The 27,111-nt window shown below is 42.5% G+C and overlaps 1 protein-coding gene across 3 annotated transcripts; it reads left to right on the forward strand.

The window, feature by feature from the left end:
- Positions 1-66: 66 nt before the first annotated feature.
- Positions 67-25,269, forward strand: mtrr (5-methyltetrahydrofolate-homocysteine methyltransferase reductase). 3 transcript variants are annotated; one of them, XM_034571618.1, is made up of 16 exons: positions 67-204; positions 1,024-1,168; positions 1,343-1,496; positions 1,648-1,765; positions 1,904-2,144; positions 2,184-2,384; positions 2,463-2,576; positions 2,684-2,840; positions 2,983-3,071; positions 5,268-5,448; positions 9,638-9,680; positions 12,502-12,682; positions 13,299-13,417; positions 19,006-19,098; positions 22,373-22,576; positions 23,903-24,616. In XM_034571618.1, the coding sequence occupies exons 2-16, from the start codon at positions 1,025-1,027 to the stop codon at positions 24,045-24,047; spliced, it is 2,184 nt and encodes a 727-aa protein (XP_034427509.1). In that variant the 5' UTR covers positions 67-204; position 1,024; the 3' UTR covers positions 24,048-24,616. The 3 variants fall into 3 exon arrangements, 2 of the variants coding, with proteins under 2 accessions (XP_034427509.1, XP_034427508.1); XR_004612250.1 differs by lacking the exon at positions 23,903-24,616 and adding an exon at positions 22,828-23,311 and having other exon boundaries at positions 1,904-2,384; positions 22,373-22,665; XM_034571617.1 differs by having other exon boundaries at positions 1,904-2,384; positions 23,903-25,269.
- Positions 25,270-27,111: the final 1,842 nt, after the last annotated feature.

Below are 27,111 nucleotides of genomic sequence, written 5' to 3' on the forward strand. Positions count from 1 at the left end.
GAAAAAAAATATGATATGATACTGAATAATCGTTTCGAATATTTAATGAATTCTATTTTAAAGTTATAACTTGAAAAATGCATTCTTTTAAAGTGGTTTCTTCCGAGCCCGTTCAATCACAGTCCGCTGTAATCTCGCGTGATTTCAAGTGTTGCTATAATTCTACAGGGCAGAGTGGAGTGGACTGAAAAGCTACAGCTAAAGGTAAAAACACAACTCATAAAATACCACAGCTTATTTATGAATGTGTTATATCGTGTTTTAATGTCTTCTTTGGACCTGATTGGACTTTTGGTTGAAAAAAGACAACGCGATTTAGCTTTTGTTTCGCAAACCAGGATAAGTCCCGTTAGTGATGTTGTCATGAACCGCTATCTTGACAACACATCCCTGCTATCATCGTTATTAGTTTTTAATTTGGTTGGAAAAAATGTTAAATGCTCAAATCCACGTGTCTGGATGCATGGATGCTGTCAACGCCAAAAAAAAGTGACGCAACTTCCGGGTTCTTCATGGTGGCGTTCAGGTCCGCGGTGCTTCACTGTGCAGGGAGGCTGGTTCTGTGTCCGTCTGTGTGTCACCTGTCAAATCCTCAAGTATGTAGGTAAGAGGAGATCAAGTAAAAACACAGCTCGACTAGTTTGACTTTTAGTGTCTGTCCCCTCTCCAGCTGTGGATTATTTACATGTTGTCTTGTCTTTTTAAAGTCAGTTTATAGGATCTTTTAGGTAAATAATAATAATACTTAATAATAGTAATGAATTGAACACACTTCACATTGGTTAAAAATAGAGGAAACAAATAGAAAATAAGAAATATACATCATTAATTACGCATTGAAGGCATTTCTGAAAAGGTGGATTTAAAGTAATATTTTGAAGGTGTAAAGTTCGGTGCAGTCTCTGTCTCTGTCGCTCACTATAACAAGTCAAAATGTCTGTTTTGAAGAAAAGTGTCAATTAGGAAATGTCATTTATGAATATGGAAATCTACAAATGTCACTGTTTTCCTGGAATGCTCCAGCATGCCCTGTGAAGCGCAGCCTCGGTTCCTGGTTCTGTACGGGTCTCAGAAGGGTCAAGCTCAGTCCATAGCAGAGGGGATAGCGGAGGAGGCCCAGGACCATGGACTGGGAGCTGAACTCAGCTGCTTGAGTGAGAATGAGAAGGTAACTTTTCCTTGAAGCACAGTTTGTTAAGCCCATCTTTCACTGCATGGCTAAAGATGCACAGTAACATCTTCATAAAAGTGATATTGCCTGATGATTTGTAAGAATATTTATCTAATATGTTTTCATGTGGACTGTGGAAACAGAAGTCATTGATTAATCATATGGTTCCAGTACAATTTGGAGAAGGAGAATGCCCCCGTGGTCTTTATTCTGTCTACTACTGGAGACGGGGAGCCGCCAGACAATGCCCTGCAATTTGTAAAGCGCATCAAGAAGAAGACTCTCTCCACTGACCACTATAAACACCTTTGCTATGCACTTTTAGGTAAATTCTATCAAGCAGTATGAGGGTCTGCACTAGCTCTCTTTGCAGCTCGTACGTCAAAATGCTCAATATATTTGTGTAAACCATTCTTCACTATCTGAACAGTTTCTGGCTTGAGACATCTTCATCTGTTTCCCTCTTTCTGCTCCAGCTTTAGGAGACACAAACTATGCAAATTTCTGCAACTGTGGGAAAACAGTTGAGCGTCGTCTACAGGAACTTGGAGCCACACAATTCTATGCTGCAGGATATGCAGATGATGGTGTAGGGTAAGTTCTGCAGGGAACTTAAGTGTGGACCTCCAGTTTTCTCCTTTAACTTACCCACATTTGTATTATCATCTTATCTGTCTCTTCTTTTGACTACTCTGCTGTCATTTATCATCTTCTAAACTTTGCTCTCTCCAGTCTGGAGGTGGTTCTGGACCCCTGGCTTGAAGGACTGTGGAAAGCAATTAAAGGAGCATTATCAATAATGGCTTCTGACAGTAAAGGGGAGTCGAGGGATTTACCAAAGGAAACTCCTGATTCACAGATATCAGACGTCAAACTTGACCTCCTAAGCCTTAGTGATGAACAGAATTGCAAATCACTCACAGCATCTGTAGACTCAGACTCCAAATATGCACCTGTAGCTTCATCTTCTGCCTCTGCTGCAAAAAACAGTGATTCAAATCTCAGGGCTACTTCTCCTGGGTCTCGTGGTACCGACAGTGTTTCTACATCAGCACTGCAGACACAGGCCGGGGCTGCTGAAGTTCCCCATGTTGCATTGGCAGCCTCTCTGACATGCTCCCTGCCCCCTCTGTCAGAGTGTGCTCTTAATGTTCCTGCTCTGCCTCCACCATACCTGGATGTCTCTCTCCAGGATGTGGGCACAATTGAACAGGTGAGGAATGATGCTGCTAATACATTTTTTTATTCGTGCCTTAGTTTACTCTTCGTCTTATTATTATTTGTTTTCCAGATTGTTGAACAGCCAAACAAAGAAAGTCTCCACGAGGTACCCGTAAACAGGGCGGTGCACCTGACCAGTGGAGATTCAGTCAAGCCGGCCCTTCTCTTAGAGTTGGACATATCTGTAAGTTTGACCGAATAACGTCAGTGGCATTTTTTTAAACCTGCAGTGTGGATTCAGACAGTTATAGTTGGCAGCTTAAACTGAAGATGCGTCTTCTTTATTCTCAGGCTCAGCCGACGATAGCCTATAAGCCGGGGGATTCGTTTGATGTGTTCTGCCCAAACAGAGCTGCAGAGGTGGAGGAGATGCTCCACAGGTTGGGCCTTCACGACCAGAGGAACTGCCATGTCCATGTTTCCCTAAAAAAGGATCATAAGAAAAGAGGTGGGGTTGCATTTTATCATGCTTATGTACACTACTCAACATCACTTATGCACATTTCATATAAATGTCTTTACTTTTCAAAAGGTTTTCGTTTAATTATTGTCATGATCATTTTCTACTGTTCTCTGCTCCCCGGCTGCAGGTGCCCAGGTGCCACCCTACATCCCCCAGAGCATTTCTTTGCAGTACTTGTTCACTTGGTGTCTGGAAATCAGGAGCGTCCCTAAGAAGGTAGAGTACAGTGTGTCCAAACATTGCTCTGCAGCGACTGACTTTGTAAATTGCATCAGCCGAGCCAGCCAACCTGTTCTTTTAGTGTGTCAGAATAATAAGAGGGGAGGTGTTTTCTTTTTTATTTAAGTGTCATGTTTTTTCCAGCCAGTGCACACTGCTTTTATTTGTATTGTCCAAAGCTTGGGGAGCAGTGTGTTACTCTTCAGGCAGAAGTGCAATTACACTTTGACTGGTTCCCTCGGCACTGGTTTCTTTACTGAGCAAACCTATTGGTACTGAAACAGTCGGTTACGACCCCAAATGTTTGCAGGGGTCCATAGTTTGTTTTAATGAGCTCAGGCGGGACTACGTTTACTTGGTCTTGCTCGAGGCTGAAATAATGATTAAACCTGCCTGAGTTGTGTTTGGACAATAGAGATTAACACATTTGGTGAACATGTAACATGCACCTTGACCTTTGGCGAGTTCACCCAGGTCTCATGTTTCCCTCAGTACCGAGCAGTGTCTACCGCAGAGTTTTTTAACGTGGGAGTGAATGCCGATTGTATCCATCTCCATTGCAGACAAAAGCCACATGTTAGTGGGTTTTTTGATCAGTGGGAAAGGGGCTTAACTCCCTATGCTCACAGTGGCTGACATGTCCTCCACTCCTTATCCTGTTTCTAATATCCATCTCCCATATTCTTGCTCAACATTGTGTCCTCATCTTGATTATGCAAGTTAAATTGATTATTCAATAAAAGAAACCCTGCCATATTCTAATGAAATTGAAAACTATTAATTTCCCTCTGGCATGAGCTGCATCAGTAATTCCCTGGCTTTTGTAAACAGTGTGTGCACCAAATGCCAAAATGAAGACAATTTGTTAAAATGTCAAAATATGGCAGCGATCCAGTCGCTCCTCAAGAAAAACACAATTTAAAATATTGTGCAGTCTTCAGCACACACTTAACATAAAAATAAAATGTTAAGCGATAAGATTGAGGGGACCATTATGAAATAATTGTCCAAATGTCCGTGATTATTTTCAACTGTTCAGCCCCAGTCTGAATCGTAACAGCCCCGATCCATCGACTTCCCTGCTGCTTACTTGTATACACTTCTTCTCTCCAGTGTTATTAAACGCCTGCACAGAAATTGATTGCTGCAGGTCAGAGTGTTGTCTACAGACTTACAAGGCAGTAAAGGCAGTAAGGATTTTATTTTACAACGCCTGCCTATGTAGTCCAAGCAGTTTATCTGTTTTACAAAAGCGTTTACAGCACCTATAATTTTTTAAAAGCCGTGATTTTTAGGATAGTGAAATATAATAACCCCAGCAGCCTCTTATAGTGAGTACACTACCCAATACTATGTGTAATAGTGTCATATACACGTAGGTATACTTGCACCTGTCTCACCATTTCTACTGAGACAAATGTGAGAATATATCACTCACTCCCTCCAGAGACTCTGACATTTACAGTCACCATCGCTTGACACCAGTCAAATACTGGTGAAGTGCTGGGTCTATTGAATGGATTTGGAAGATGAGGGTAATAATTCTTTGAGTACAAGCAGCCGGAATGTGCTACTGATCTCTGCGTATGTGCACTCGTAAACTATAATGAATCACCGAAACTCTCCAGAAGACTTGGCGCAACAAATATTTAGAGGTTCTCGTTGCTGTATCGGATTGATTAATGGTTTCAGAATGAAGTCGAATAACTCTAAATGTGTAGCAGCTGTTGCATTTACATTTTTCTCCCTGAACCCTTTTTAATCTTGCAATTTAAATAACTGCCTACAGAAAGAATAATAAACAATTATCGATGAAACGTCTCTTAAGCTTCAGCTTGTCTTCTGCAGATTTAACGTATGAATTGATTTTGATTAATTAGCCAAAGGATTAAAAGAATGCCTCTATTCATTCCTCCATGGCTTGATAAGCATTTAAAAAGTAAGGGCAGTTTTATGGGGCAGAAAGTGCATTGTGCATATTAAATTGTCTGTATTCCATAACTGAGTTAGTGTCAGGCTGCTCTACCTTTTCATTTACGCAGTAAACGTGCAAGGATTTACATTTTATGTGGCCTGTGCACAGTGTGGCACTGACGTTTTTCCTGCACAAAATGTATTTACTGGCTCCTCTTTTTACAGCGGTGAGCGGGCGCCTGAGTAAGCGACTTCACGTGCAATTTCTCTCTCTGTCAGGCGTTTCTACGAGCGCTGGTGGAGCACACGGCAGACGGCGTGCAGAGGAGGAGACTGCAGGAGCTCTGCAGCAAACAAGGCGCCGCAGATTACAACCTGTACATGAGAGACCCGGGCCTCGGCGTCTCGGAGCTGCTCGCAGCCTTTCCGTCCTGCTCGCCTCCTCTCAGGCTCCTCATAGGTCAGAATCCCTGCTGTCATCTCACACAGTCAATCAGTCATTCAGTCATAAGGTCCAAAAGTCTTGTGTGTCTATATCTATCAGTGGTACTGTGTAAAAACTGTCTGCATCACTTCATTGTGCAAACAAATACAAAATCTGATAAAAAATCCCATTTATTTAGGTTTTTATCATTCGAACTTACTCAATCTTAAAGTTACTCGACAAATCCAGTAACTAATGAGAAATACGAATAAAAACCTATAATAATAACCCTAACCCCCTAACCCTAACCCTTTTTAGGATGTTTTTCATGTGTTTAAATTTTTTATTTTATTATAATAGATTCATATTTAATTAAAAGACGGCTTTCATGTCGCTTTAAGTGAATAGGGAATTACAGTGATTGACATGTGAGTGTGATTTCGGCTGCCCCCTGTTCAAGACATCACTGGAATAATTCCCTTCGGAACGAGTCATTTAACTTTTAATGAGACCTCAGGTTATGTCAAGTCTACCATCTGTATTCAGGTGGGTCTGTCTGTTTGGTTAGTTTTAAACCAGTAGGGGTCACTGTAGCCCCAGTTAACAGAGGTTTGTGTGCACTGTTGACAGATAGACTTTGTGAGAGCATTTAATTGCACTGAATAGTCAAGACCCTGTTCATCGGTGGGCTCCCCGAAGGGTAATTTCCTTGTCTCAAGTCCAGTATTTTTTGCTGTGGTTATGATTGTATTATTACAGCTACAAGTAAAGAGCCACTCTCTCAGTTTTTATTATGATCCAACTCCCTGCCAATAAAACCGATCATTTATTTTGCTGCTGTGTGCAATCTACACCAGCCCGTCTTTGACCCTTTGAGCCAGCTGTTGGTGTAAAACTAACATTTTCTCTCAGCTCATTAGGACAGTTGGCCGCTCCTTCACGATAGATCTAATAAGATTTGACTGAAACTTACCAGACAGTGAAATTAGTTGGCTGCAGCTTCACATACAACTTGAACCGTCCTCTAAAAGCAGCTGTGTCACAGCTCTCGGCCCCACCCCAATGTCAGTTATTTTCGGCCTTTACTTGCCAACCACAGCACCTTTTCCGGTGGTGAGCCGATGCAGAAATTGGCAAATCGGGCCAATAGTGCCCTCGTGAAAAATATGCATTCGGAGGCCCTTCAGGGCAACAGCTGTTACTTTCGGGGACACGGGGCCGTTTACTGGTGAGCCGCTGAGCTGAGCAAGGACACAAAGCGCACAGACTCGGCCTGGGTCGTAGGTTAATGGTCAACTCTGACTCAGTGTGTCAGAGTCAAAGTATACCGCTGCATTTTTTTGCACAGTTGTCGGTTCATTAGCCCGACCGAGGGGAAGGTGTTTGCTGATCAGAGTTTATGCTGTGATACACTGACGGTAAATAATGAGGAGAGATATGTGGAGGTCCAGATGTCTCTGTCGGCTGAGTGCAGACGGGGTCTAAAAGTAAATGCTTGGTGTGAACCGAGAAGGATACCTGCCTCTCACAGTCAGCTCTCCTGTTATATGCTCCATTGTTTCATATCGTGTGTCAGATAAAAAAAAAGTTTGGGGTCATAGCCTCCGGGAACTGAACGCTGTCCATGAGCATCTTTTTTCAATTTACTTTACTGCAGGGCTCAAATAAAATTGTACCAGGGTGCAGGTTTATTCTTTCTTTTTTTTTTTTCTTTGTGACCTGTGGAAGAAAGTAAACTTAACTGAAGTAAAGTAAAGAGAATATGTCTGTATCTCAAGAGGCTGGAGCTCTTTCTCTCTCCAGAGAAGCATGAAATTTAAAATGAAGTTTCCTGGTCACATAGAATGTACCGCATATCACAAATCCCCCTTTAAAGAAATATTTAAAATATAATAAAATACCTGGGAAAACATTTTAAATGGTTTTGGGAAAAGCATGAGCTAGCAGCTTCTTTTCTAAGAACTTGAATTTAGCATTTGAAAGCAGTGGGAAAAAAAGTAAAAAAGAGCAAAACCTTCCCACAGAGAATTCATCCTCATGCTTTAATGCTAACAACCTCCTTAATTTCATCTGCAGCCAAAGAAACTATCCATATATCTTAAGATTTATAACTTCTATGCTCAACCACATTGCTATCTCATTTCCCCCCCCCCCCCACTAAAATGTTGCCTCTGCATATATATTCTGACACAGAGACTTTTGAGATGGAATAGATTATAACACTGTGCAGTATGATCGATGATACCCCCTGAAAATGATCATCTCTGAAAAACATTGCGGGGGAACCCTGGGACTGTATTTTTTGGAACTTTTTTTTTTTTTTTCCCCGTTGTGAAATACATATTTTCAGATGTATCCTCAAGCCACTTACTGCGATAAAGAAACTGTTTTGCGCTTTAAAAGTGATCTATTCTTTGTATCCAGCAGTGGTACGATGATGGTGCAGTGATGTGAGATGATGGATTGATTGTCCTCCGTTCGAGACATGTACTGTCTCTCTGTGAAAGAACTCGAGCGCCGTGCGGCTGCAGCAGATCGTGTTAACGTGCATGATGCAGCCATTCGCTGAGAGGGGTTCTCGCTGAAGGATTGCAGAATGTGTTGTATGTGATGATTGTCCAGAAACGATAAGAAAAGTCCAGAAACGTATTTTCTGCCCCTTTTTTCGAAACTTTGAAATCGTGAAGTTTTTTTTTTTTTGTCCATTCTGCTGCAGCTTAGTGATGTTTATTTATGAAGATTTATTTACAAATGACTCACTGTGGGTTGGATCTACAGAACAAGCATATTGATTATATCAAAGCGAGGCCAGCCTGTAATCTTAGCTCTCTGAGTCAAAGTTGCCTGTCCATCCAGTCCAACATCTTTTAAAGTTTGTCTTTCTCAGTGGGGCAGAGGCGATGAGGATCTACAACATAAGTTTGTGTCGTGTGAAAAACATTTTGGTTTAAATACATCCTGCAAAGAAAAGCCTGAAGAACTGGGTGGAATTAAACAGCATTAACTTTCCGATGCTAAGACATCTTGGTCTCCCTGAAACTTCCTCCAGCAGATTTTCTTTCCATCAGCCTTAATCAAACATATCAACAAGAAGAGGAATCTTCTTGAAGTACATATACAAACAAAATGAACACACTATCTATATACATACTTCTGTATTCCCTCGAGATACCATATGTTTATTTGCACAGCTTCAAACAAGTTGTACTGCGAATAGCGGAAGAAACGAAGAGCTTTAAGCCTGATGTTTATCTTGATAAGATTTTCTCCAAGTAATTGGCGAAATTAAATGTTTTGTATGCAGTTTGTTATTATGTTTAGTTAATCTGTCATTAGATCACTGTTTATTAATCTAAAAAAAATATGAAGGAATAGAAGGAATCTGGATAAAGTCAATGGAAAAGTGGCTGTTTGTGCAGGGTCTATGTTTTTGTCCAAAAGCTTTCTTCCAGAATTTCTTTTAAGTGTTTCACACGTCACCTTTAAAAAAAACCCTCAGCTCAAAGAGATTAAATGGACGTCAAAGTGTGGAGCTGCCTTACCAACATTCTGAGCTGTTAAGATGTCAGAGAAATCCACAAATGGAGGAGAGAGCAGATTCCGTCCAGCTGTTCGTCTTCCTGAGCACTTTGGCAGAAAAATGTGTTATTGTGGGGCCTCAGCTGGTACATATGGCGCACCGTTACTTTCCCAGGTTCATCTGTCACCGAAATACAAATGGAATGTAAGGGAGTGCATAGCAAGCACATCACACAACTCTCAATCATTCTCTTTGCTCACTTCTAATAGTGTGCGGCGGTCACAGCATCGCAAATGGCGTATCCTGTTGCTGCGGCGTCAGAAGATGTCTATGAGTCATGATAATTTGCCAGACTTTTCTGACATCACCTCCCAGATGTAATGCACAGTACATATTACGCAAAAGAGGGCACCTTCATGGCTGGCATTGAAATAAGGTCTGCATAAGCAATCTGTCTCCTAGTGGCTCCACATCTGGACACATGGGATTCCATAACCCTGAGTTTGTAATTTCACAAATATAGAAGTGTGTCCTAGAAACAAGAGCGTAACCTGGGTGGGGGCCGCCGAGGATAGATCAGTAGGTAGGACGTCTCGATGGAGCGAGATGACTTTCAGTTGTTATGTCTCCGCTCTGTCAGAGGCGTCTGTGAAACTAAATCTTAGCATGACGGCAGGATGACTGACAGTTGTGCTTGCCTTTCAGAGCATGTGCCGAGACTGCAGCCCAGGCCTTATTCAGCAGCCAGGTAAGATGACAGAGAATGTTGTACTGCAAATAATGGGGTCCTGTAGCATCATGTATCTGGAATAATACGTCTCCATATGCATTTGTCTTATGTTTTAGCAGGTGATCACGTAGACTTGAATCTTAAAACATCTGCCTCATTCTGGACTTGAATAATATGTGGTCCTGCTCATTAATCCAGTATTTCTAAATGGTGTTTGGTTATGGAAATTATTCAGAAAAAAAGCTTTAGCCTTCATGAAAAAAACATGTTTTACCATTTATAACAGTGATGTATCTGAACCATGGCATCTTCAGGAAATAAATGATCATCTCATTAATTTAAAAATGGTACCCTTTTATCATTTTCTCAGCTGCAACAGAAATATGTTTTTCCTTCCTCTGGCATGTTTAGAAATGCTCAATAAGAAACCTGATTAAATCTTCTTGAATAGTTGCCATCTTCCAAATTTTATTGTATATAGAAGATACAGAGTAGATCAAAATTATAGATAAAGCCCGAAAATCAAGCTTCAGTTAGAGATTGATGATGAGGGGAAGATATATTTTGTGCCAAAGTTCATAATTGTACATTTCATTATGATTTAAACTGTAAATAGCAATTTTATTTTGACATCGTGAGATCATTTATATATTGTTTGGGGCATTCTCACCTTCTTTTGTAAATGGGTTGTTAATATTTCATCCCTGTGCTTGTGTCATGATATTTCACTCCTTCAGTTTGTTTATATGCACTATGAGGCAGTTAGAGTATGCATGATGAAATTTATATTGATCGTGCTCTATTGGCAGCCTTGCATTGCTGTCCACTGGAGATCTGCTATTTTGCCAATTCCGAGGCAGTGTTGGATTCGGGCGTTCAAATTATCTGACATTTGAGAGATTGAGCTGTAAAATGGCTCCAGGAATTGTTTGAAAGTGTTTTCCTATTTTTTCGATATTTAGAGACATTTAGACACCAGTTTAAAAAGCAGCCCAACCTATGTATGCAAGTATCTAAAGTTTGTTATGGATTCAAATGCAGAACATACCCGTCTCTGTCTATCTTCACAAACCACACATTTCTTCCGAGAGCACCTCCTCTCCTAACACCTCGAACACCCTCACATGCCAAACTAGCACTTGCTGTGGTTCACTTCTTTACCTGATCTCCAACTCCCACTGAACAGACTCAGCACTTAACACATACCTCAAGGTCTCCTACTGTACTGTATGTCGCCCCTCAGTTGTAAGTTGCTTTGGTAAAAGTGTCAGTAAACGTAATTTAAATAGATTCCCTAGTTATACCTTGAACAGTCCGTGTCATATGTGTCTTTGTTTCGATGGGTATGTTTAGAAATAATTCTCCCGTAAGCTCAGTGGTAACGTTGGATGAATAATGGACTGTAAATATTGTATTGCCTTTAGCAGGTCGCGCTTAGTTTAAATAGGCCCAATGTTCCTTCTTTTTGCCTCACTTAGCCAGTCATTGATCTGCTCTTCCTGTTAAGCTAGTGCCCATTAACTTTGCTTTAAAGCTCATGTGGAACAGCATCATCTAACGAAATGTCAAAACTTCTCCACTCCTCTCATTAGTCCCTCACTTAGCTGCTGGTGTGTGTGTGCGTGTGCGTGTGCGCGTGTGTGTGTGTGTGTGTGCGCGTCTATGTGTGTGTGTGTGCGCGTTTATGTTTGTGTGGAGAGACGGCAAACGGACAGGAGAGACAGTGGCTGTAGTTTATCAGATGGTGCAGAGACATTAGAGGCCTGCATTATTGATGCTGTGGTCAATAGAGGTCTCCAGTGGCCCACAGGAACTGCAGAGTGAAGGATGAGAGAGCGAGAGAAGGCTTCAGCCGTCAGCGAGGACTGGACTGGGGAGAAGGGAGAGGCGGTTTTATTGACGACAGACAGAAAGTAAATTTTTTTTTCTCACTCCCAGAAGTGTATTTTTCAGTCTAGAATGAAGCTGAAGAAGATGTTATTGTGTTTTCTATTTCCAACCAGGGGAACGTTTGTCCCTGGGGGGGGCTCCTGTAGTTGATGGTGGGGGGGTGTATGTGGAAAGATGGTGATAAGTGTCCCAGCTTATTTGAGAAAAGTTAAATTATGATAAGGTGGTAAGCAAGAAAATAAACACACAAACAGGAGTCACATACTGTGTTGGAGAGTTCATGATAACTAAGCTACTTGTCACAGGAATGGGCCATGCAGTTAAAAAGTTAATTCAAAACTCGCTAGGCAGTTGGAGTAGCTTAAAACAATTGACAAATGGTTTAGATCATAGACGTGTACATTGACTTTCTGTGAGGTCCATGTCCCATTCACTAACATGGGGGCGGCAGGGTGTATGACATGTACTACAGCCTGCCACCAGGGGGCGATCAAGTTGTTGATGGAGGAGGAATTGAGCTCATCTGACTTGGCAGACAAAAGAAAACATTCGAGAACCACTGGTGTCGATTTATAATTTAACACACATCGAGGGGCATGTCTATATTTGTAAATTTCCGTCGAATCGCACGTCCTTGTCTCCTTGTAACTTTGTTCAGCTGCTGAAATGTGGAATTTTTATTGACGGGCTTTGTGTGAATCATTTGACGCAGTGTTGTCTTGTCTCGAGATTTATCCTGGCTCGTAATACTTGCGTCTTTCTGTACCCATCTGTTCTGCCTCTGCTTCCCTGTATTTCACTCCATTTTACACTTCTTAGTCTCTGTGCATCTTCCCGCTTGTCACTGTCTGTTTGTATGTCTTGCACACCCTCTCTCACCCACTGTTGTTGTTTCCCCCCGCTCCCTGTCTTCCTCCATCTTCAACTCTCTGTGGTCTCATCTCCGCAGCTCCTGTCTTAAGCACCCAGGCAAGCTGCATTTTGTCTTCAACGTGGTAGAGTTCCCAGCATGCTTTGGACGGCCTGCTGGGAGGCGAGGTTTGTGTACCGGTTGGCTGTTTGACCTCATCAATCGTGGCCTGGTTTTCCCTGAGAGGGTTGAACGCTCCGGCAGCCCGGCTCTGCCTAAGGTAATGAGCATGCTGGAAACTAGACTGTGCAAATTTGCGAGCTCTTGTTTGGCTTATACATTTTTAAGTGTTCAAATTTGCAAGTACAAGAGTTCACAAGTTATCTTACAGCTACAGCCCCCCCCCCCCCCACTCATAGGGAGAAAAAAACACATGTACCTCTGCACACCTTCCATACTTTTTTATTTTTTCTAATAAGAACGCCCAAAGAGGAGCCCATTCCTCTTCAAATATTACAGTTCAAGACATCACTGAATAAAGGAAAAGGTGGAATATCAAAAAACTGCAGTTTCTGGGATGAGGGATGCAACCTGTTTGTACTACATGTTTTAAAAACTCCTCTGGAAACTCAGTTTGAATTCATGAGACGCTGAATAAAACAGAAGCTTTGGGCCAGTTGATTGGGGTTGATTTACAAAAATTAATTTAAATTAGAGCAAGGAAATCTCTACCACAGCCTCTATGGATTCCAGTTGGAGCTCATGAGTTTTCTCATTAGTATGTCTTAGAATATTAAGTAGATCAATTAATAGATTGGTAGGCCCACAGTGGCTTCTCAGCATTTTTGTAATTACTCTCATTATTTTTAATGCTTTCTAATGGCCTCTGACCCCAGATCCATGTGAGCTTGAGACCCAACTGCTCCTTCCGGCCTCCCTCTGATCTGTCCCTGCCCTTCATCATGGTCGGACCTGGCACAGGAGTGGCCCCCTTCATCGGTTTCCTCCAGCAAAGGTATCGCAAATTTAACACTACATTATCTTGTTAACACACCATAACAATACTTCTTTTATATATGCAGGTTTAAACATTTTTTTTTATAATAAAGGCGATTAACTCATTGCCCGGAGAGGAGTTTGCCTTCTGTTTCTTTCTCCCCTGGTGAGTCATGTTCGACTTCAGGAATGTGCCGGAAACTGAGAAGCTCTCTCACCTCGCTGTCTTGCCAGTCTTGCTTTTTGTACATTGTGAAGAAAAACAAAAACGCTACCCTGTTCTCAAGATTTAAAAACAAAAGTACACAAACGTTCGTGCACCAACTTCCAGAAGTTCCAGACATAATGTTGTGCGGAAAAAGTGCGGCGTCAGTGTCTAGACTGTCAAAATATACAATAAATAGAGGACAAAGACAGTTTATCAAGAAAGAGGCATAGCATTTTGCAAATGTCTCCATCAAGTGCATGTGGTAATGCCCTTGATCCCGTGCCCCTGTTATTTATACGAGAAGTGCTGTTGAAGTGGGCCTGTCAAACGTCCATGTCAAGCATCAGAAACATGCGGGTTATGTGCTGATTGGTGCGCTGCGTGTCACGGATTATTCCGGCTAAAACTTCTGCGCCCCGCGATGAATATTCATGCCGTTGAAAGTGATGTGCGTGAAGTGCACATCATCTACGGATATTTCCAAAGTAATCTGCGGAGGCAATTAAACGGGACCCCGCTCAAAGCCTGCAAAAGTCCACGTCATGTATATCTCATAAGACATAATTAATCTCGTGGCAAGGTCTGTGATATTTCAGATGCTTCACTCGTCTCACTCGTCTCTCAACAGGGGAAAAAAAACCGAAGCCGTCTTTCAATACACGCGTTTATGACTTGACGTGTAATGAACAGTGAGGAGTCGAGGCAGCACCTGGAGTTTTATTGATTTGAAAGTATTAAGTTCTGTAGGTGGTGTCCGCATTGTTGGTGTAAATCATTGCTTGTAATTGCTGATGAGCTGCTGCTGGGATATTGACTGTGAGTGCTTCATAGTTCTCTCCAGTTTGTTTAAGTCTCAGTACTTGAGGAGTGGAATCAGGAAAGTTTTTTGTTTAAAGGCTCTTTATTGAAGGGGTGAAGAGAGACCTGGAGAAGATGACCTGCCAGAGGATGAATGTGACTCGAGCCTCTCTATCCAGGCTGATGGCCATTTGTTGATGCAGGCCCATAGCCGCCATTGACTTGTCAGAAGGCGGAGTGAACATTTTTAGTCCGACTGACATGTCTGACTCCTGGGTGGCTTTGTATAAATGAGGTTGTGCCCCAGTCAACTCCAATTGTCTCTAAATCCCCCGGAAGTCTCCTCTGTTGTGGCGGGCGGCGTCGGCCGGGGGTGATTGCTCTGAGAGGTGACACGGCATCTGCCGGAGTGATGGCGCGGGTGGGATTGTCTGAGGAAGGTGAGTGGTCTTCTGGGGGTGGGAGGTTTTTTGTGCCTTCAGGATGCAGGAGCACTGAAGATAGCAGGCGGTTTTCTTTTTTTGTGGACTGACCTGGTCACAGTGCTCGCAGACAGACTCCTCTTCTTAATGATCAAGGCTGAGCCAGAGGGACAGTGGTGGTGTGAGGCAGTGATATCAACATATCAGTCTTACTTTGATCCTTCCAGCGGGGCCCAAACATTTCTCTGTAAAATCGAACATTTTTAAAATGCACATTTAAATGTTAATGCTCTGTCCTTGCAAACCTGCCCGTCAACTGAGACCTCAACTGGGATTTTTCAAGGGCTTTGTTTCATAACACAAAAGCTACAAGCCCTTATAAAATGCCTCCTTCAGAGTTCAATGTTTTTGATTTTTAAAATGTTTTGTTAAATTCCAAATGTGTTTTTCCATTCGGCTCTTCGCTGTTAAGAGTAAAAAACCCCGTGTGAAAGGGTTTGCCAGCCTCCCAGTCCCTTCTCCCTCTCTGGGCCTCTCATCCTCTCCCCTGCCAGCCGCATTTTGTGCTGGACGACTGTAAAAACCTGTCCTGGCGCGCGGCATTGTACAGCATCTGACTTGTGATTCCAAACAAAGCCTCAGCGGCTGACGCTGCGCTCTGACAGGAGATAACAATCACCAGTTTGTCAACGGGACGCCGAAATCTGCCTCGAGGCCCCAGAAAGGTCCTATTAGCAACAAAACAACACAGGGACACTTTGATCTTCCTACCTCTCCACTTTTCCACCCCCACTGTTAATCGATGGCTGTTTTCAGGAGTACTTTGTATGAGTGTGTAGTGCTGGTAACAAGTAGAAGAAGGTCAGCGCCTCACTTGGTGGTACTGGGAGCTTTTAATAAGGCCCCCCAGTAGTCGAGTATTGATTGCTGTTGTTTGCGTGGAAGGATTTTATGGAGAATGGAATTTTCAGTGTCTTTCTGTTTTTCCGCTCGGAGCATTTACAATTAAACAATTATTGTATTTTAACTGAGTTGGTATCCTTAATCTCCTTAGCAGCTCTAATAAGCTTTTATTTTGGAAAAATTGAATACCAAGGTATGCCAGTAGGCATACTTGGATCATTCAATAAGACAACTTGTGTTAAAGTTTGTGTGTGTGTGGATAAATATTGAGCCTCCATTTATAGCCAGACAGATGATTATAATTAGCGTCTTGCTGCTGAACATCGTCCTGTATTATGAAAACATTTTGGATTCAGCTGTCGTTTGTTGACTTTTTTTGGGGTTCTTGTTGTATTATTATTTTGTTTGCCTAAAAAGCCACTTTGCACCACTTGCACGGAGCTGCAAAGAAAACAGATGAAACATATGAGATAATTGTGATGTTTACCAAGTCCTCACCTCGGCTTCCCTTGCAGTTTCCCCCTCCTGCTGATCAACTGAATAGCACTGAAAGGCAGCCGCCTCTGATTTCGACCCCAAATGGAGTGCTCTGTAGATGCTGGCTTCCCCCTGGGATTGTATTGCAGGCGGTTATAGTGTGGCTATGTGATGTGATGTGATTTGTATTCAGGGAAAGGCGCCGGTGTGGTCTACTCAGAATGGAATCCAGGTTTTTCATATTGGTATTGATTCCTTTAGGGCAGGCGGCAAGAGGAGAGAGACGAGCACACTAAAATGAGTTTACTCGAGGCTGTCTGCAGATCAGAAGAATCTCGTCCAGGATGCTAATGGCTGGGATCTGAGTGTTTGGATCAGTCCAGCCAGACAGCTCTGTTACCAGGCCTCATTCACAGATATAAAGTTCAAACAAACTTCTTCTTCTTCTTTTTTATCAACTCGTCAACTTCTCATTTAATTAATGGAGAGCAAAGCTTTGTTTTGGTATTCTCCATTGGACATTTGCATTGATTTCATTTTTTTCCCTCAAGCTAATTAGTCTAGAGCCGCAACAAAACAATTGACTGATCTGTTCATTAATTTGAAACACAATAAATATACTTCTTCAGTCTAGGAAATGTCAGAAAACAGAGGGAAAAAAATCCATGACGTCCTCACATTTCTTTCAATGCAAATAAATTAAAATTTTCAGTGACATAAAAGAAAGAGAAAAGCTAGAAGCAGGACATGTTTGGGATAAAAGATGTGTCCCTCCACATCCTTTTTAACCTCCTACATTTGAATTTTAAATTAACCATTAGAAATTCTGGGAAAATTTACATAAAAGACTAAATGGATTCTGACATTTCTGACTTTTCTTTTGACTGAGAAGTCAAACTTCTTGCCACCTTGTCCTCGTTCACTTTATCATGCTTAAAAAAAAACTAGAATTTTAATAGTCTCGTACAGTATGAACACTTTTATTGTTCCCATATGAAACTTAAGTGCCTCCTCAAGATTTTGTCCCTGCTGGAAGGCACTAATGTCCTCTGAAGGGGCCCACCCCAGAGTTTGAGAACCACTGACGATGTCAAGTGCCTCTCTGCTCCAAAATATGCGTTTTCCTATTGTTACTTCATTTGGATGTTTGAGCTTTAAACTGCTGAAGAAAAGTTTCTCTGTGCTCAACTTAAACTGGAGTTGAGGGTTATTCTTTGTTTGGAACCCAGTATATATACTGAGTGAGGATACCGGACCTGAACCCTGTCAGGATACGTTTGGACCTGTTGGGACCCGTCAGCCGGGTTTTGGACCAAAATTATGAAATGATATTCCGGTTCAGGTGGGTCAAGCAATAACAATGCAAGTCACAAACTCAGTGCAGCTTTTACATTGACAGCATTGGGCTCAGGTCAGATTCGCACATAAAAAACCTTCGCCTTCAGGTCAGGCTCGGTTTGTTTTCTCTCACCTCAGATGGATTGGGCCTCATCCACTCTGATACATACAGACAGATCCCTTCTGAAAACTTTTATTTTTGTGAAAGCTTTTACAAATGATTGCCATTGGCTCTTTATTACTTATTTACACTCACTCATCCCATTTATATGATTTTATCTATTTTATTGTTCTATTTTCTCAGGTTCCGTTGTTTTATTTTTATTGTCTGGTGTTATTTCTTTGTCTTAAAGGACCTCGTTGTTAAGAAAAGTGCTAAATGAATAAAATGTATGACTGTTATTATTATATGACTTTGAGTAATGCAGGAGACATCTTCAACCAGCTAAGCTTTTGAAATGAAAACGAAGAAGAAACGAGAAGAAGAAAGGTTTCAAAAAAGATAATAGTACTTTTATAGCAAAACCACATCGGACACGAGTTATGATTCAAAGCAGGGATTTTATACATGTTTTGAAAATGTGAATTGTCTAAAAAGTTGTTGGTGAAAACTTTTCTTTTCTCCTCTCAAAATAATTGATTAATAAAATTATAATTTCAGCACCAAATTTGTGTGGAAATCGCCCAAATTTTTGCCACCTACACACAGTTGGCCGCCATTTGAATGTTTTTTTCTACTGGAAAACACACCGCATGATTCAGTCAGTTCATGAATAGCAAAGGATGGGATCTATAGGAGGGAAGCAGCACCTTATCCTCAGAGTGCAGCAGTGCAGCACAAAGGGCCGGGTCTCAGTGCCTCTCTGTGGCGTCCCTCAGCCCCTCGTCGTGGTCGGTCAACCCCCTCCAGACAGGGCTCACAGATAATGCCGGGGCGCTTCAGAGAGTCAGCTGACTGATGGCATCATGAAAGGTTGGGGGGGTCAACTGTCGTTATCTGGGAGAGGCCTGTCACCTTTTCAGCAGGTGTGCAGCACAGATACCGCCGTCCTCGGAGCAGCTTTGTGCCACTGCGTTGCCTATTGCCTGCAAAGGATTCTGGGAGCTTTGCCAGACGCCCGAGCCACGAGAGAAATCACCTTTGCATGAACAGTTTTTTTGAACACACATAAACGCACGGGCAACACACACGAAGCACAAGGCCTAGTTTCGTTTTCTGTCTAAAGTGATTAGATCTGTCCTCCTGTTCGGGTGAAATTTAATAATACATATAATTGTCATCGTCGTTTCCGTGCATTAGGCAATTGCGGCACTCGGCGTACTGTCATTGCAGAAAGTGCTTAATGGTGTCACTACTCTTCTTTAACCTCTGCCGCGAGAAAGGACTTCCTCTCCCCCCCCATCTGGTCTGGTCGTCTGTTAGTATTGATTGACCGCTAACGTCCGTTGTTTGACTTTCAGAGAGAGGGAGAGGCAGGCGAACCCCGAGGCTGCGTTTGGCGAGACCTGGCTGTTCTTCGGTTGTCGCCACAGAGACGGAGACTACCTGTTCAGGTAAGATGTGTTTCTCTTCTCAGTTCGGTGGCCAGACCCTCATTTACATTCACACCTCCTCCATATACAGTACTTGACCTCTTGTACTGCTCTTACCGCCCACGTCCCTTTTCACCTTGCCACAGCGTATTGAAATCTATCACCTACATTATATACATTTTACCATCTGTATGTATCACGTGGGTGTCTTGTCTTCGATTACTTGTTTGAGCTTTGTGAACACTGTGCTGCGTTCTCAGCTCAAGGATGTGTCATAAGGTGTTTGGACCGAAAACAGACAAAGCCAAATGTTATTCTTCCTACAAGTGTAAGGGAACAAGGATACCAGCGTCTCGTTGCATTGGCCTGTTCCTGTGAAAGCAGGATATTGCACAGAGGTTATGTGACTGTTTATTAAAGCTGGGTATTTGAAGGCTTTTCTGTTATGAATCCTATTCAAAGCTGATAAAATATCCTGGTTTCCTCAGCTCGGGAGCTAATGATTGTAATGAGTCTCTCAGAAAATCTATAATATTCCTCCGCTTTTCATTTCTTCTTTTCATATCAGGCAACCTTTTTAGCAATTATGTGATATTAAGGTGGCAGTTGTGGATATTGCAAAATTAAAAAGTTGCATATCAGTAAATATTTAGTTCCTCATTAGGGGAGAAATTGTAAAACCCACAGAGAATTATCACACAGCTCTGAAGTTCAACTCATGTCTGTGGATCATTTTAGAAGCCTTCAGATTATTGTTTTGGTTTTAGAAATTGATTGTTTTGGTTGACTCTCACAGCTCTCATCGGGCTGAATTCTGAGACAGGCTTGACGCGCACTTTGTTCAAATGAATGTGATTACATGAGTGCATGCAGTTAAATAAGGTTTAACACTTGTCTGTAATGCCCCTTCTGCTGAATAGACCCTTGCAGTTTGACACAAAGCTGTATTCTAGATAGGAAATGATGTTCTCTATAGTGACTGAATATCCAGGAGAGATGTGGAAACAAAAAAGTCAATATTGGCCAGTGAGATCATTTTCATCAGAATAAGTATTTGTTAATGATACCTGGCTCAAAGTATTGGATGGAAATTGTATCCAACTAAATTTAACTGAATATTATACTAACTTTCTTCTATTGATCTTGTTTTGAGGGATAATGTAGTGACATCACCCTGTGAGTAGATCGCTCCTCTGCTTTGGCTTCACTCCCCCCCCCGACTCCATAATTGATCTGCTTTTTCCTAGTATCAGTAGCGCGCATGTACTTAATGCAGGGCCACCGATCGACTTCTTTTTGTAGGATTAAATAGCGTGAATGGATTAGCATCCTTAATCACACACGAATAGATCAGAGAGGATGTTGTTTGTTCCCCTTTGTGTCCTCTATCCCTTAGTTAAATACCAACTCACAGCCAGGTAGTAGGTAGTGTTTGTTCACAGTCAGGCGTCTCTGATGATCACCCCCACAGCGTTGACCGAAGCAATTAGTCTGTTTTTTTTATGAGCCACCCGTGAAGAGTTGTACTTAATTTAAATAGGTTAGCAGAATGAGAACAACATACCTGCCCGCATTCATCTCTGTTGGATTCCCTTTAGAAGTAAGTAAGTGCAACTTGATGTCACATCGCCTCGGAATTTAGGAACCTGCTTAGCATAGTTGGTAGCACCTCTCAGTGTCCCAGATTTTTTTTTACAGAAAAGTTCGGCTGAAGTCATAAGCAGGAGTCGAAACTTGAACTTCCATAAATGGCTTTTTATGCTTATAAATATTACAAAATGTTAAGGCAGGATGTGCCCAACGTTGCGATCTTGTTATGAGTTTTCCGCCACCGAAAAAACAAACAAAGCTTTGCGATCTGCCTCAATCACCCAACAGCACTCAAACATCCCTGTGAGAGGTTGATGCCAATCTGGCTGCTTGTCACATCAAACTTGTCCTCCCCTTTTCCCCCGGCGCCGCACTTATCCTTCTCCCCTCCCTCCGATTTCCCAGCCTCTTTATGGCATGTGATTTCATCCTGCAGGGGAAATGTGACTGGGACGCCTGCTGGGTTCACGTCAGGGTCCGGGATATTGCCACAGGCTGTTATGTGTGTGTGTGTGTGTGTGTGTGTGTGGACACTCTGAGGAGTTTCAGGTTGTGCCTCTCAGAAATTCTCGACTGTTATTGTGTTTTTTCCCCAAAAAAAGTCACTGTCCTTTGTCGTCCAGCGGTTCCTGCTCACACGGTGATTAATCGATGACGATTCTCATTCAGACGTCAAACAGCAGGATTCCAATATCCTCCGCTCTGTTTGTTCACGGTGTTCAAACAGATTTCACAATCACGCATCTCGGTCGAAAGAACAAGATTCTTTTAATAGCTCTGTCTTCAATCAAAGGTTAACTGGTGAGCGCAGCTGAAGAAGCAATAATCCTGCACATTTGGCACAGGGGAAAAAAAAAGAAAGAACAATACTTTTCTCTGACTTTAGTATTCACACAGCGGTGTCTGTGTGTTATTGAAAAGTGCCTTATTTTAGTCTAGGGGTTACTGCAAAACACAGACCCCTGAGGCGAAGACCTTCACCCATGGTCTTGAAGCTGCGTGCGTGCGTGTGTGCGCGTTTTTACTCATTCCGACTGCTTAACTTTAAACATGATGCTCTGAGCCACAGTAAACTTGACTCCCTCACCACCTTCCTCCTCCTCCTCTTGCAATAGCACCCCAGGCCCTGTAAAAACTCTGAGGCAGACGAAGGAGTAGTTGGCAAGCAGAACCAGCGATGGGGAGCAAGGTTACACCGAACTCCAAGGCTGGAAGGATTGATTGTAAAAAGATGCTTATAACGGTGACTTGACCTTGCTTATGAAATCCTTTTTTTTCTTTTTGCCCTTTTCTCGTTAAGCAAGACAAATTGGTTGTCTGACACAGCTTTTGTTCAGACCCCTTGCCCATCAGAGTTGTGTCTTATCGAGCTTGACAGAATTTTTTTGTCCGTAGGAGATGTTCTGGGTTACATGCTGGTTGAAGCTGTTGCTAAATATCTTCGGGGAGTGTTGGATGTAAAGGGTTAACAGTGAATTGAGTTGAATTGTTGGCAGTGTTGAGCCAATAGTCTCAAATTTCATTTCTTTGTTATAAAAAACATGTATTTGCTGCTTTCCCACAAAGTTGGACTCCCATTCACGGTTCCACGATCTTTCCTCTGCTGGTTTGGAAAGACTCACTTTCACCAATCACGACAACATTGCAGGAAAAGTGATTAACAGTGTCTGGATGTGACTTTGCACACTGTCTCCTTTTCCTCCAGAGAGGAGCTGGAGGGCTTCGTGACCAGCGGTGTCCTAAACCACCTCAAGGTGTGTTTCTCCAGAGATGACCCGGAGCAGGAGGAGCAGAAGGAGGTCGCCACCTCAGTAGCTCGACCCAGATACGTCCAACACAACCTGCTGCTCAACAGCCGCGACGTCACAGAAATCCTGCTCAAACGGAACGGTTACCTCTACGTCTGCGGGTGAGACTGACTCAACTGTTCGACTGTTTACAGCAGCGTTGCACTGATGTCCACCTGGGATGGTCCTGTCATGTTGTGGCTCAGTTTTTGTCAGATCACCTTGTGTCTCCGAAAACTCTGGCTTTGAGTTTTGACCTGTTGTACAAAAATGAAGCCAAAGTTTCTCTGATATACGGGCGCTGCTATCTCGCACTTTTGACGTCATGTGGCATCATGATCCACACACTTGACCAATCGCGAGTCAGTTTCAGCTGTGAATCCTGATGTTTCACACTGTTTTTATAGCAAATATATATCAATACATCAAATTACTAGAAAAATAAACACTTGAACATTCAACAGTGTGATTGAAACATTTTATTTAGCGGTGGAGTCTCTTGAAATGCAGTGATCTCTATTACAAAAGGTAAAATCTTTTAACACAGTTGTGTTCAAAACAAATTACACATCACAATTCGCAGGCGAAAAAACAAAAAGAAACAAAGGAAATAGCTTTAATTTCTCAAAGGAGGAGGGTGATGAGTTTCTCTATTTTTCTCACTATCAACAATTCCCACGAAAAACATGAAAACGACATTGAGTGTATCCTATTAGCAACTATTGTTTGTGTATTCAAAACCCGATTGAGCGAATTCTTCTGTGCCGTGGAGCTGGAAAGTGACACAACCGAGCTGATTAACTACCCGTCAAGCAGCGAGTGTCTCTGTTTCAGAGCAAGGTGCTAAATTCATGGAGAAAAAACAATAGCTGCTGAAGTGCTTTGCTTGAGGGCGAGTTATTGAGGGGGAAGAGAATCGTACTCATGCAACCCTCACACACTTTTCAAGGTATAATCAGTCGCAACTTTTCCGCTCACATCACTTTGCTGCCCTCACACTGATGCAACGTTTTATACAGCTTGTAGCATTTATAGCGTATACGCACCCCCCCCCCCCCTTTCCCCTCTTCACAACACAACACGATCTATCTGCCCGTGCAAACACAGCGAGGTGTGTACCGAGTCAAGTCCTGTCAACATTTATGTATCTCAATATCACATCCTTTGTTTCCCCTCTCTCGTCACTGCCTCACCTCAGAGTGAAATGACTTTTGAAACCTCTCAACTGAGTGAGTCAAAAGAAATATCACTGCTGGATGATGAATCTCCCCCAATATGCTGCAACAGCAAGATAGAGATTTCAGCAATTTCCTCCCAGGATGCACTCCTGCACTCGCTGGTTCTACAAACCGCTTAAGCCACAGAGCACTGTCTCAGAAGACGTGTGCATTAATTGTGTTTCCCCTCATTTCCTCCTGATATATTCAAACTGTTTCTACCTCCTCCAGGGATGCAAAGAACATGGCGAAGGATGTGAATGACACCCTGATGGAGATGGTCCGAGCCGAGCTTCAGGTGGACCAACTGGAGGCCATGAAGAGACTGGCAGGGCTGAGAGAGGAGAAACGCTACCTGCAGGACATCTGGGGCTGACGGAGGACGACCAGATAATGGCTTATTGCAGCATGCTGAGCTTTTCTTTTCTTTTTTTTTTTTTTTACAACCTCAAAAAAAAAAAAGAATCAGCATGCTCAGCTGTAACCTCTAGAACCATTAAATCGCGGATGCTGAAGCCTGGAGGTAGTTTACACCACCCAGTGCTACCAAGATGGAATGTACAATGCTAGCCCGGGGGTAACGGTTCACTACATCATCTCGGGCTTTGCTGTTTGAACAGAAATGACCTTGGTTGGGGCAATAGTGTCGGAGATTGGTCCTGCAGTGTGAAAATGTGTGTTTCAGTGGAGAAAAGACTCCCCCCGCTCCTCCTGGTATTTACTACCGTCGGCTGCGATGGACTGATTCTGATGAGACGGAGAGTGGGATATCGCTCCAGCCTGGATTGAAACGACACAATAATCTCAAGTTCTTAAACTGTACACGCACACACACACACACACATATACACCTGCACGTCTCTCTATAGTTGTGAGGACACTCGTTGACATTATGCATTCCCTAGCCCCTTACCCTAACCTTAACCATCACAACTAAATGCCTAACCCTAAAACCAAGTCTTAACGCTCAAACAGTCCATTGACTTTGTGAGGACCAATGATGGTATTAAACCAAAATTGGCCCTCATAACCATAGATAGACAGACACACACACACACACACACACACACACACACACACACACACACACACACACACACACACACACACACAGGAAATAGTTTATTGTCATTCAGGGAATTACTATTTAATTTTTTTCATGCAACATTTTACCTCCAAAGTCAATTTTTTATTATGAATGAAAAACCCCTAGATGACAGTAAATTGGCTCGATCGTTTCCCTCCAGTATTATACAGGATCATCATATTTTCATCCTAAACACTGTGGATAATAGACTTTTTATCCTATTTTCGAAATAATGATAATTAGTATGAGACCCCCCCCCAAAAAAAACAATCTGTCAGTTTCCTAAATAGAGTCCACAGAGTTGACTTTGTCATTAATTCCATGTAAGTGCTGAGTACACACGGCGTGACTCTGAATGAAGATGTGCTGCTCTGCCCGGAGCGGTTTATCTAACGAGCCCTCTCTGTGCAGACGGACCGTTAGTCCTGCAAAACCGACCCAAATCTCCCAGACTGTGGTGAAAACAAACACAACTGCTCCTTGTGTGATCAGGAATTAAAAGTCATTTCAGCGTGAACCGTTGTTGTCTTCAGTTCTTCTTCCGCTTGTGCTCACACAGGTTGCGTTTGACCTTAACACACATGTATTTGCAAGTGTGTGCGGGGGGGGGGGGGGGGGGGGGGGGGGAGTTTTCGCTGCATGATCGAGAGGCAAAGGAAATTATTTGGGAGATAATGAACGCTGATTGATTGGGGGGGGATTTTTTTTTTCTTATTCGGAGCTAATTTGATTGTTCAGGGTGACTTTGGTCAGAAGATGAAAGCATTCTTTGCTAATTGAAGGCTTTTCGCGATGGGCTTCTTCGAGCAGCGCTGGGCCCCAGAGAGAGGCTTCGCAGAATTAAATCTTCTAACAGCAGTCGTTTTATTTATCCTTGTGTAGGGAGGGGAGAGAAAAACATGTTTACACTCTCGGCTGCCTGCGCCATAGATGACACGCTATGTGCTACAGATATTTTTTTTGTTGTTGAGCCAAGTAAACAAAACATTCACTGTCGCAGAAAACAATCCCTGATAGTGAATAATTGGTGTAATACAGTGTTGTCAGAGGTAGAGGCATCCTCGTGTGTTTGTCCAAGCGCAGCTGGCTGCACCTCCTCACCCTCATCTCTCAGCATCCCGCTGCTTCACCAAGTCACAGGAGCGGAGGACGACCAAATCAAAATAATGATGCACTGTGGGCTTAACAGCGGCACCAGTCTCCTCTCACATGTACGCACATGTACAATCTGGAGCTTCTATTCAATGCAACACTATGTTGTCGTTGGTGAAATGAGAAAAAAAATCAATAAATGTTGGACCAAAAAGGAAATGTAATCAGAGTAACCAGTGGTGGGAGGTAACAAAGTAGATGTACTTCATTGCTTTGTGGATCTGTAGTTTACTGAAGTACATGTATTTACATGGACCTTTGACTTCTACTCAAATATTTACACAGCATTGCGTTACATGTTCACAATGTTTTTCATGTTTTTAAAAGTAATCAATAACGAGAGGGGGATCACTGATCCAAACAGAGTGGGCAGGTTACTGAAGACCCCACCTCCTTCAACCAGAGCGAAGCACGTCTCCAGCAGCAGCATCACTGGTGAGGAAGAATTCTAAACTGGATTCAGAAGAGGCCACTGCTGAGAAATATTGATGTAGTAGAACGTTGCATAAAGCCGGGGGTACACTGCGAGTTTGACCCGATCTGGAAATAGTAAGAAATGTAGTTTATTGCTGGATGTAATTGCAGAGCAAGATAGAAAATGAAAAAGAAATTTCAGAGTGTAGCCAGTGATCAATTTACAATAAAGTAACCTCAAATGTAGTTTGCTTTCTTTCTGGAAAATAGACGAACCCAAAGTCCCCACCTCTTTCAATCCACCTGCACGTCCATATGTCAACGCCTCTTTTTGTTTGGATGCTTTCGGCGCACAAAATGGCAGATACGATAAAGCAAAATTTGACGACTTCGACCAAAACACCGGTCTGCAGCTGGAAGAGCCAACGGCAAAGTACAGAATAATCAGTCAGATCGTGTCAGACGATTGGACCGCACAGTGTGACAGCATAAATCATTCGCTTTGGCGGGAGAGTGGGCTACACAAGGCAAGAACTTTTACTTTTAATACTTCTAAAATCAACTACTCACTTACTTTTACGCAAGTATAAGAGTTCATGCGGTACTTTTACTTGAGTACATTTGGTCTAATTGTACTTTTACCTATGTATTGTTTGAGTACTTCCTCCACCACTGAGAGCGACACGAGTGTGATCATTATTAGTGAATATAGTTTTAGAACCATGAAGTTCATTTAAACTGAACAGCTATTATTTACCTATCCTATTAACATGCCCTGGCCTCCGTT

This window comes from Hippoglossus hippoglossus, chromosome 20 (assembly GCF_009819705.1).
Source record: "Hippoglossus hippoglossus isolate fHipHip1 chromosome 20, fHipHip1.pri, whole genome shotgun sequence".
Taxonomy (NCBI): Eukaryota; Metazoa; Chordata; class Actinopteri; order Pleuronectiformes; family Pleuronectidae; genus Hippoglossus; species Hippoglossus hippoglossus.

Coding starts and splice junctions, on each gene's coding strand:
- mtrr (XM_034571617.1), top strand. CDS start 1,025: ATGCCCTGTGAAGCGCAGCCTCGGTTCCTGGTTCTGTACGGGTCTCAG. Junction 1,497..1,647: donor CCTTTGCTATGCACTTTTAG/GTAAATTCTATC, acceptor TTTCTGCTCCAG/CTTTAGGAGACACAAACTAT. Junction 13,418..19,005: donor ATCGGTTTCCTCCAGCAAAG/GTATCGCAAATT, acceptor TTTGACTTTCAG/AGAGAGGGAGAGGCAGGCGA.